The 12,420-nt window shown below is 36.1% G+C and overlaps 1 protein-coding gene across 1 annotated transcript in view; it reads left to right on the forward strand.

Annotated features, from left to right (window-relative positions):
- The first annotated feature begins 6,533 nt into the window (after nucleotides 1-6,533).
- The window catches only part of LOC131681236 (sialin), a 44,510-nt gene continuing 38,623 nt past the window's right edge, over nucleotides 6,534-12,420 (forward strand). The window contains exon 1 of the mRNA XM_058961944.1: nucleotides 6,534-6,857. Coding sequence (XP_058817927.1) covers nucleotides 6,815-6,857 — 43 coding nt within the window. The 5' untranslated portion in view covers nucleotides 6,534-6,814. The remainder of the gene's footprint in view (nucleotides 6,858-12,420) is intronic.

A 12,420-nucleotide genomic window follows, 5' to 3' on the forward strand; every position in this document is an offset into this window, starting at 1 on the left:
CTTCAACCCCAAACCAGATTCATGACAGTGTATTTCAATCACATGTCACAAGAAATAACGCCTGCTAGGTATGTTCCCACATACGTCAATATACTAGATATTCCTGAATCCACTTTATTCTTCGACACGTCCATGCAAGCAGAGATTCGTGGAATTCCGGATCATCTACGCTCGTGGGAGATCCCTAAAATATTCACAAGTAAATATCAACACATAGACTGCCTTAAAATGTTTTACACTGATGGGTCACGAATCAGTGAGGCCACTGGTTTCGGTATTTTCAACAATAATTTTTCAATTTCTCTCAAACTTGCAGAACCCGCCTCTGTTTATATAGCGGAACTAGCAGCAGTTCACTATAGTTTGCAAATAATTAATACTTTAACCCCGAACCATTACTTTATCCTCACTGATAGTCTCAGCACAATTGCAGCTCTACGCACAAAGAGGATTGATAATCACGATCCATTCTTTTTGGGGAAGATACGAGAATCTCTGAGTAACCTGACAAGAAAATGTTATAAATTTACCCTAGTGTGGCTCCCCGCCCATTGCTCTATTGCGGGCAATGAGAAAGCTGATAATTTAGCCAAGATTGGTGCACTAGATGGTGAAATATATGAAAGACCCATCGCTTACAATGAATTTTATAGCGCTTCTCGACAGAGGACACTTGCTAGTTGGCAAACATCTTGGGGCAATGGAGATATGGGACGATGGCTACACTCAATTATCCCTAAAGTATCAACGAAGGCATGGTTCAAAGGATTGGATGTAAGTCGGGACTTCATCCGTGTGATGTCTAGGCTCATGTCCAATCATTATACTTTAGATGCGCATCTCCGTCGTATTGGGCTCGCTGAGGGTAATCATTGTGCTTGTGGAGAGGGTTACCATGACATTGAGCATGTTGTTTGGTCCTGCACTGAATATCGTGAAGCTAGATCACAATTAGTAGATTCTTTACAAGTCCGAGGAAGACCAATCCATGTTCCTATTAGAGAAATCCTGGCGTATCGCGATCCTCTATACATGGAACTTATCTATCATTTTCTAAAAACAGCGTCTGTCAAAATTTAATTAAATTCATCTCCTCATACTCTCATCCAAGGCTAATCATTCATCAATTAAAGTGTCCTAGAATATTCAGTTTTTAAATTTAGACAATAACAGAAAAAAAGTAAATAAATACACCCGAAAATACTAGATCATTATGAAATATAATAAATGTATGGAAAAAAGCAAACAATAAAGTGATTTCAATGTTAGTTTTAGACAAATTACTAGTATAGTTAAAATTAGTCTTAAGGATTTTTGTAACGTGCTACGTAAAAAAAGAAACTGGCGTAAAAAGCTTTTGCAAATGCCGTGTCAAATAAACGTATGGAAAAAAAAAATAAACTCGAAAAAAATAATGTTTGACAAAAATTGACTTTTTTGGACTTTGGTACATTTTTGCCTTTCTCATATAGAAAGGTTATGCAATCACTCTAAAAATCGTCAATAATACCGGCCCGGAAGAAGTATGCAGTGAGGGGTTGCTACTTTAAAATTATAACTAGTTTAAAATTTCTTAACAAGTTGAAAATTTTCGGCAGGACCTGGACCTCCGGATCTTTCTCCATGATCCGCCGCTGGTTTCAAGCGATTTTTCAGTATCACATAGTATCTCAAGGTCGTGGCTGTCGATCCATTGTATGTATGTGCAAATCGTACTGAACATGTAATATTCATTTCCATCATTGTATTGAACATAACCAGCCATGGAATCGTAGTCTGGACAAATGAGAAAAGCACAATTGCACCACTAGGTGGATTAAAACAGGTTTTTATTTTGGGAATGGGTCGAGTTGAGACGAAAACGTAATATGATTAATATCGAGGATAACACTTTCCGAATGTAGAGAGAAATTTATGAAAAATAACGATTTCCATTCGATTCTAGCAGGTTCTGATCGATTTTGATGAGCTTTTGGTTTTTGTTGTATGACCAATTATATGTATAGGTCAAATGTTTAAAAACAGTAATTTAAGGTCAAGATAGCATCATTTTGAAACCGCCAATTTCGGAGGTTTAGTATCTTCGATGAGTTTTACAAACGTTAAACAGCGCAACATCTGATAAAATAATTTTGATGGTAGTAGAAGTATTTATGGTGAATTTTCTCAGGTTAATATTCATGACTACAATAAAGTCTCAACAAATTCGTTAAAGACACGAACTCTGTTACTATTTTCTGAAAAATTAATTCTGCATAATTTTAAAACTTCAAAAATTACGGTTTCGGAATTATGCCGTTTGGACAGTATGATCGATTTTCACCAAACCCCCACCAAACCGAATTTCTGGCTACGCCGCTGACTTCAAGTAAGTAAAAAAAAATTCGTTCTACACTCGTTAACAAGAAACTTCTTCGAATGCTGAATATCTATTATGATGCATTGAAACCCCGATTTTATCAGCAAAAAATGAATGATGGGCTCTAGCAGACGAACAAGACTGAATTCGAGTAAATCCTTTCTTGAGCATGTTTTCCTTATCATGAAGATGGAAATATGCAAAAATGAAAAGTTCTTCATAATCAGAAATAGTTATCAGACTACATCAAGGGACGGGAAAATATTTTAACAGTTTCAGTTCATTATAAAGAAAAAAAAAGCCCGATTTAGTCAATGTCCCCATTTTGTCAGCCTAAAACACACCATGAGACTGATAAAAATGGGTCTTTATTGTATGTATTATTCACTGTGTATCACATTAATAGGTACATTTCATTTTTGGGGATTTTTTATTGCAAACTACAACAATTTTTAGGTAGTTTTCAAGGGGTTATTTTATAGATTTGTTCCAAAATTTGGCGAACCTATTCCAATTCGTATACCAATTAATTGGTATACTTAAGGGTTTATATGTTGCAGATAGAGAAAGTACTTAATTTTTCCGCTTTTTTCCTACACAATATTACAAAAGCTTATTAAACAATTTTTCTTAATAAGTTTGTGAAAATTATAAGCTTTTTGGAATTTTTTCATAGTGTTATTTTTTATTTAACCGTGATTTTTTATTAAATAGTGACCATCGCTTCACAACGTAGTCTATTTTTCATGGCTTGCGGTGAGCACGATCTCTCGAAATACTGAACTGAAAATTATGGAATAGAAATTAATTTTTAGTATTCTTTACAGATTTAACTCGCCGCGCAGATAGCTCTGAACTAGACCCGCTGATGCCCTAAGACGATTTCGCTAGATTTTCAGAGCACTGTGCACCCAGTGCATTAACGCAAGTGACGTAATGTTATCGCAAAGTTTCATGAAAATGAAAATTCCAGTAATGATGATAATTTTCCCAAACGGTTCCTTTTCGTGAGGTTTTTATTTGTTCTTTGGCATTAGAATTAGCGATAATAATTCAAATCAAGGATACTACTGGGAAGTCACCTTTAGAAAAAGTCGATGTCGAAGTAAAATTTGAAACTATGCACGCATGCACTTCAGAGATAGCGTGATATCAGGAGCTGCGATTTCATTTCAACGCTTTTTTGTGAAAAGGGCGATAATTACAAATGTAAACATAAGGCTTTTTTTGATACATGCGAATGAGGGCTTTGAAATGCTACAAATTAACCTAAAAATTTTGATACTACGATATTGGTTTCTTAAACTACAGCAAAAAATACAACGGACGAAACTGTATTTTTGTTTATTTAAAGTTTCGCCCTCCACGCTCCATGCAAACAAACAGGGCGATACTTTTTTTGCTAGCAGATTAGAGGCGAAACTGTTATTTTCGTATTTTTTAGGATTATCAAGCTGATACCAGCTGTAAATAGTAACAATGATCGCTATTGAAAAAATACGGACGAAATCGGTGGTGCAGAACGGTAGTCATTGTAAAAAAACGTAAGGGGGAGACTTCAATGCTGATAGGTGGGACCGAAAAAGTAAACAATCGCCAAAGGGGCGATACTATCATTTTGTCAATTTCAATAGCAAAAACAAATTTTAATTTAATAATTTCAAATACTTTATGAAGTTTTGGGTTTCGATCACTGAATCATGCAATCTAGGATGTAAAACACACAATAGTTCTTGAATAGGAAATAAAACCAAGTCTGGAAATATTCACTGTTGATTTTCTTTGAATGGTATCACTGCTAGTATCGCCCTTTTCAAGAAAAAGCGTTGATTTCTTAGTTCTCAGTCGCGTTGGAAATTTGAGTAAAGTATAAACTTCAAATGGATTCAAAAAAAAAATTTTAGCTCAGTACAATATATAACCCCTTTAGGCAAATTCAGTTTTCCCACCACAATGCATTGATTGAGGAATTTAGATATTTTATTAACAGAGCATTAGCAATAATTCGTTTTTATATCTATTTTACGGGTCATTTTTTCGCTTTCCCATTGATTTGGTTTGAGATTTCTAGCACTGATGTTGTCCTATACTGATTTGAGCGATTCTCTGAGTCCTGCAACTATCCCATGTGGTATGTGTTATCAAAAACATCGCGAAGCATCAAGTTCTAAATGTTCTCAAACGATATAATATCCGAAGAGAGTGATAAGAGTTATAAGAAATGTCTCATCACACTGTTAGGTGGATTAAAAACGTTTTTTTACTTAAAGTGCCATAACAAACGAACGAAACGCACCAGAGCTTCCAAATTTCGTGAAACATCGTTGATTAAGTTTTAAAATAAACGCTGAAAATTTGACGCAGTTTTCTCGTAAGAAAAAAAAAGTTATCCTGAAAAACGAGGTGAACGTATAAACGTAACACTGTAATCTCCGGTTGACTCATATTGCCACATCCACGGATAGCGTATCAGACAGCTGAATTTCGACAGCTTCTTATTCCGTGGTATCCAAGTCGGGTAAAATTGCCATAGCTACGAGTGTTTCAATTTGCGGGTACTCAGGAATCAGGAAGCAGTAGCGTCTAGCTCAAATGGCACGTTCCCCATGTTGATCGGAGATTTGTGCCTTGCCATGTACCCGCCCTTTCTCGTCTTTTGTTTGACAAACCGACTGTATATGTTGACGAATTAGTGCCTATAGAATTGGGATTCGATCCGCAGTCGAAAACCTCGTCTCAATTTGGTATACGCACTTGATCACTGATCTGTGAGAAGATTTGCATGTATACTTGGTTTAATCCAAACTCTACCTAGATGTTGGTTCAAATTACGCAAATTGTTTGGTGTGAGAGGTGTAACTTCGCCTTTTTCCGAGTATCCCCAACTTTGTTCTTGTGGTGAGAATGCTTCCGTACAAACCAACTTTTTCATACGTAACCATTTTATGCTGATCAACCAAAAATGGGACATTTCATCAGACAATTCTGGTTATGCAACCGTGGTAGATCCCCATGCGCGAATTCTACAAAAATACACTGCACCATGGAAAACTTTGTGCAAAAGCATCTAAGAAAAGCACACCTACTATAACCGTGAACAGCACAGTGTTATCTTATGCCAAACCACAAACGGCTACAAAACCAATATCTACGGATCTGACAGGAACAAATATTCACTCAACAACAATCACACCCAGTGTATCCAAGCCAACAACCGGCACCACCAGCAAAAAGCGAACGTAGAAGAGGACGGATGCGTGTACTCGCATTTCTGTTTGACGCTCTATTGCTTTCTTCGAAAATACTTTGGATTGGCTTCTCAATATTTTGCCGTTTATTCCGTCGATTCAAGCAATAAAACTCGTTTTTTAAACTTGTACACAAAGTAGACAACTCCCTTAAGAACGTTTGTTTTAACAAATGTCAAATATCAAATAACATTTTCATTTTTATACGCTTTCATCATATAACAATTTATTAAGGCGAATGATTACAAAGAAATTGCTATTGCTATTTTTGATCTTCTATGAATACCGGACATGTTCGCCAATCTTTCGGGAAAGATCGCGGGCCCCCAAATACGATTCGGGCCCCAGAGCAATTGCCCTGGCTGCCTCCCCCTCTCATCGAGCCTGCCTATACACCAAATTTTTTCGCCGAATGCCAGCAAAATTTTGCTGCATTTTCATTAGCTGAAAGCTTCAGCAATACAAGAAACCAGTTTGGCAGATTCGCTTTGCTGAAAATTCAGTAATTCGAATTGTCAAATTGACGGCGCAATTATCGGATTTACAGTAATCCAGCCCGGAATACTGAAAATTCGGCAATTGCGCTGTCAATTTGACAATGCTGGTTTTCAGAAAAGTAATCAGCTGTTGAAAATTCAGCAAAATTTTGCTGGCATTCGGTGAAAAAAAATGTTTCTCGAGAATCAACTATATATTCCTCTGTGTTATTAATTGAATTGAATTTACAAGTACCACCCTAGTTCTCCGACAACCAACACAGCAGCGAAAGCATACTCCCGGTATCAACACGGGAGAGAAGCCGGATTCACATATGTAGGTACGTGTATTAATGCTTCATCGCAACTCCCTTTTCAACACACGCGTAACGATGCTCACTGGCGCTGTTCTGTTTGCTGGCAGCATAAATTTCGTCGAGTGAAGACACGCGCTTATTCCATGCATTCTCTCGTGAGTCGCACCGTCAATCGGACGTGAAACCGGTCGGAGCGTAACAACAGCGTGGCGTGGATTTTTCCCCTTGTATTAAAAGATCCCTTTTCTTTAGTGCGGAGGTGTTTACGGTCCGCCGCGAAGAATTCCAGAATTTAGTTGGAACGAGCGGTAACAGAGAAAGAAACCGAACCGAATAACAAATATTGTGTGCTGCTTTAGTGAAGTAAAACCAAGTGATTTTGTTTAAACGGAAAAATCAAGAAATAGTGAAACCATGGGAGATCAAGCGGTACCCGCCCGAGGAAATGTCTTAGGATGTAAGTGCAAATCAAAGTGTAACAGCTGCAACTGATGAAAGGTTAATGCAGGGTCAATTATCCCATAAGGTTGATCTAATTCCCGTTACCGGTCAATTGCTCGACGGTACACGACGTATGTTTGGATTCGAAATCTGAAACCGGAATATTCACGAAACGAACCGGTCCTGGTTCCGAAGGACATCTATTGTATGTTTAACATTCAAACTTTGGCAAAGGTCATTTACAGGAGAGCGAAAAAATTGGTATCGGTGCCGTGCGTACACTACGATACGATGAATCGAAATTCGGAAAACTTCGTCGAAGAAAGTGATCTACTTTCACGTTTTCCTGTGTGGGAAGAGCAGATGCGCCGAACTTGAGGTCAACAGGATAGGTCTGAGGGCGATCTAAAATTAACCCGTCACTGAGGCGAGAACAAATCCAAAGATGTTAATTTATGGGTGCGGGTTGGGCGTGTGGGTAAATATAGAACCGTTGTTGTTATTTCGGGTTTTACTTGGAAGCAGAACGTTGCGAGGGGCGCGCTTTATGGAAATTATATTTGATTAACTCTTTTGTCTAGACACCCTGTTAAAGATAGGCTTACTGGTTTCGAAGATAAAAATGCTACCATATTGTGATGAAATATGATAAATAGTTGAAGTTAGAGTTTGGGTATTTTAACTAAAAACGATCATTGCGGAAGAGATTTCTTTACCAATTCTGAACCTTACAGCTAAAATTTGTTTTTATTTTGGATCATACAAGACATTTGTAGAACATCACTAACTAATCTAACTAACCCATTGCATTCCACTCGTCCTCAAAATCCATTAGGTTTTTTATGAAATATTGACGGACTTCGACGAATTAGTATTTCAAGGACTAGTCTTGTCTAGACACAAGTGGTACGCCGACAATAATCATCGATACAATCGTGAGCAATTTGCAAGAACCAAAATAACAAAACGTGAGCAACCGCACGTTATACCGCACGTTGAAACGGAACGAATCTTCTCTGGGAAGGGAAAATAAACTGGTTGAAAGTGAAAGTGCCATTTCACTGTCCAAGGACAATCTCGGCTACGTTTGCGAACAAAGTGAAAGCCTACTCTGAGCCCGTTTTCCGTTGCAGGATTTTACAGGTAGTGGCTTTTCTCTCCACTCACACATGTAAATTACGACTGGGAGCATAGTGAGGGCACCGTGCCGGTATGTTGTGATTTATGTTGTTTCGGACGACATGGTCGAAGGAAGATTTTTTGGAAAGATAGGCCAGCAGAAATCCGTTACATACTCGGTGCTCCCACGTCATATTGTATAGGGGAAAGTTGGCTAAGACGGACGCTATGGGTCGGATGGGCACTTTGCGTTTCTCACAAACTGCAAAATTCAATAAAAATGTAATGATACGGTAACATTTCTAAAAGATGTCAAATGCTTCTGAAAGATACTACAGTGATCAAGTAAGCGTAATATTAGATATATAAGCAAAACGATTTGTTTTTTCGACAGCATGGTTATGGATATAATTTTTGATAGTCGAAAATAACGATTAGAACCTGAAAATCGTTGATCTAGGGAAATATTTCTAAGTGGGCATGAGACACTAGATATTTAACACTTGATTGGCGAAAAAACGGAAACTTTACCTAATCATTCTGAATATAGACACATTTTTTAAATTTGTATCCTGTTGGGTATGACGGATACAGTAGGGTAGGGAAAGATGGACATATTTCTTACGCCAATACTATTTTTTGTTATTGCTACATTGCGATGTACCAACAGAAAACAAAATGTATTGGTCGAGAAGAGTCTCACTCTGCCCTTATCCTACGTCCATCTTTACCAATTGACCGTTCAGGGTCCATAATTTTGTAAATAGTTTCAAAGTTCGGCATCGCATGCAACCAGTTTTCATTTGCAATGACCAGGTTATTATGGGAAAATCTTTCAGAACCGCAAGATGTCCTGTTGTATTTCCAGTTAATAATTGTTTATGACGACTTAGGGTAAACAGGTCTAATACGCCCCCCTTAAGCAAAAATAGCTATATTTCACCATTCGACGCTATGATCTTCTCACTAACTACTCTAATTTATTGTTATATTAGAAATTAGTACCCGTTTCATTTTTTATTAAAAACATCCTGAGACAAGTACAATTAAACATTTTTCAAAGATGCCTAAATTCTAGTTTTTTCTTTCACCCAGGGCAAAATGCCCCCGGTGAAAGTGTAATATGCCCCACAACAAGAGGACGGTATGCCCCACAGCAATCGGTGAGTATGCCCCACAATGGGTGGGGCGTTTTGGCCGGTGATGAGCTGTTGTGAATACATGAATAATTCTACACACACACACATATTTTTAAGCCAAGCTATAAACTAAGATAGTAACTATAACATTCTAGTAAGCTACTTGAAATAGTTCTATCGAATCCGACTATTTCTAATTGGTTGTAATGCTATTGGAAAAAGTGGAAGCTTACATAAAAGTAGCTCTTTTGAAACTTTTGTGTATACTGTTGTTTTGCAACATATTAAAAATACCAAACTAACTTAGTACGTTGATTTCATGAAACGATACTGTTATCAGTCATTTTTACTTTTTAGATAATTCAGGAATCCTGGGAATCGAAGAGGGGCATTTAGCCCCGGTGGGGCGTATTATACCCTTTTATCCTACTTTGAACGCTCGTTAATGTAAGATACATCACCTGATGTAGCGGAAGAAGATGCAACATCGCATCTAATACTTTCGATAAAGTACTTCGCATCGTCGCTATTGTGCTATCTTATGACAAGCACCATTTAGCATATTTCGAAAAAAACGATTTTTAAAGTTTGAGATTGAATATCTTGTAACTTATAAATGGTGGAACTAATTCAGAGTCAAGTCAATTGATGCTTCTATCTATTCTGTATTAATTTCTCAAATATAACGAAGATCGGTAAACTACATTGCAAGTTTTTACTAAAAATGTAAACAAAAGTCACACTCACACGTGTCATAGGTGTGTATTGATGACAAAATTTGTATGGCGTGTCATAATAGTGCATGGAAAATTTTCCATAGAAAAAGCATCCAAAATGAACTTTTATTCATATCTTTGGTTTAATTTGGTCTATAAACAATCGGTTAGATACATTTTGAAGGAAATGAATCAGGAAATCTATAAAAAATAGTAATTTTTGGTTACAGTGTTGCCAAATATGCCATATTTCCAGTTTAAAACTTAAGCTGTGTTTTTCTCGCAACTCGTGTATTTTTCTTAGGAAAACTTTTACGCCATTGTGTTTCTCAGACATTTTTAATATAAAAACATCTAAAACTTCAATATAACTAGAGAAAATCGCAAGATACAGTGATTTGAAGCAAAAAAATCATAATTTCTTATCATGTTTCTCGCTATATCTTAGTAACTAAGTAGAATTTCAAAATTCTGAAAGCGCCACGATGTAGAGATTTTTCAGACAAGTAATGTGACATATCTAACTCAGTTTGTCCTAAAATGGCATTTGTCATAAGATAGCACAACAGCGACGGCATGGTACCGTTTATCGCTTCACAAGCAAACCTTTTAAGTTTACCTAGCTGTTCTTGAGTTGATGTCTCTTTTGTTTCAAGCCACCAAAATAGCGAGGCATATGTTATTCTTGGTTTCACTATTGTAGAGTATAACCAGTGAACCATACTTGGTCTGAAACACCATTTTTACCAATTGTTTTACTGCACACCTAAAGAGCACTAGTTGCCTTGCTTATAACCTGCTCAATGTGTGCACACCAGTTTAGTTTTTTATCTAGTATCAATTCCAGATACTTTACTTCAGAGGACAGTTCAGTTATTGTTCCGTTGAGCAAAAGTGTTGATATGGAATATTTATTTTTCCAAGTAAATGAGCTTATGTTTCAGTTAATGATTTCAACAGCTCGTCTACAACTAATGACTACAATAAGGGTGATAGAACTCCGCCTTGAGGACATCCCTTATTTGTTTTCATAGTCAGTTACCTGTTTCCAAGCGTGCTAGTTATTTTACGGTTTGTAAGCAGTGAGTTGATCCAATTTATTGTGTAAATTTTTAGAAGAATAATAGAGATATATGCACGAGAAAATGATAAAATTTAATATGAATGACAAAAGGCCCTATAATCCCAACTTTTCGTATTCGGACAAAGGTCAAAACGATTCCGTTCGATTTCTGAGATTTTTTACATTTGAAGAGCTGCAAAATATGTATGATTTGCATCACGGAGCAGAAAAATTATTAAAAATAGGGGATTTTGGGGACAAACTGACCCAGTACCCCACTTTCCCGTATCTTTCGAGAAACAGAAACAGATCTCCATTCAACTACTAAAGTTATTTTCTTTAAAATGAGGTATGAATTGTAATTTTCTGAGTGCCACTTCAAAAGTTATAGCATTTAATATATTTTTCCTCCATATAATCCCATAGTACCAATTTCAAAAATTTTAAGCGAAGCGGGCGGGGGTCTAGAATTGTCCAAGTGATGTGAAAGCTTAGCTGAGCTTACTTTCACATTTGTCGAAAAATTCAAAAAAAAATTGTTTGCAATGCCCTAATAAGTACTACTGAAATACCGTAAACGAGACTCTTGGTTTTGTCACCATTCGCATCAACAATCACTCATAAAAAATATGGTAAACAAGACAATTAATAATATAGTGCATGTACTACTCCATAGTATATGAAAGTACTCAATACAATGAGAACAATTGATATAATTGATTGATGATAAAAGTAAACTAATGAATATTGCGATAAAACATTTGTTCTTCGTGCTGATATGACTTGAAAATGAGGGATTCCATGACAAACCGGCCGACCACAAAATATGACCATCGTCGATTCAAACGAAATTTTGATGTTGTGTTCGGTTTATGAATCTCTAATATTTTCTCTGACAATTGCAATATTTTGATACAAGAGCAATTTTTCAAAAGGGCGTAAACATTCGTACGTGCGTTAATTTCAATTTTTTGGTTCGATTATTGTATTTTATACAGCAAAACTTTCTGAGAACGCGTTTCAGGAAATGAATATTTATGTTATAATATAAACTGAAAAAAAAATTGTGTCATTTTTCACAAAAACAAAAACCCATTTTTCCTTTTTTTATATTTTGTCAATAAAAACCTCGAGAGAAAAAAAACATTTTGAATGTGACTGTATGATGGAGAACTTATTAGTTAAAAAGGCTTTCTAACAATAACTTAATCATGTTTTAAATGCATACTAATTGACATATAAAACTGTATTTTTATTACAGAATATTATTTTTTGTCTTATTTTAAATCAAAATGTATTTAACAAAAATCTTCCACAATGCGATAGTTTTCGAGATATTTGGAATTTTGTTCCAACAAAAACAGTTAATTCGTGTTATTATGCCCTTTTTAAAAGTTATTTGCCCCATTATAAAATGTCAAAAATCTAATGTTTATCGTTTCAAAGACGCAAAAGAAACTTTTTCAGTGTATTTGGATCATGTTTTCAATCAAAAAGTTTTCCTAACAACAACTATTGACATATTTTTATAATTCATAATAT

This window comes from Topomyia yanbarensis, chromosome 2 (genome assembly GCF_030247195.1).
Source record: "Topomyia yanbarensis strain Yona2022 chromosome 2, ASM3024719v1, whole genome shotgun sequence".
Classification (NCBI taxonomy): Eukaryota; Metazoa; Arthropoda; class Insecta; order Diptera; family Culicidae; genus Topomyia; species Topomyia yanbarensis.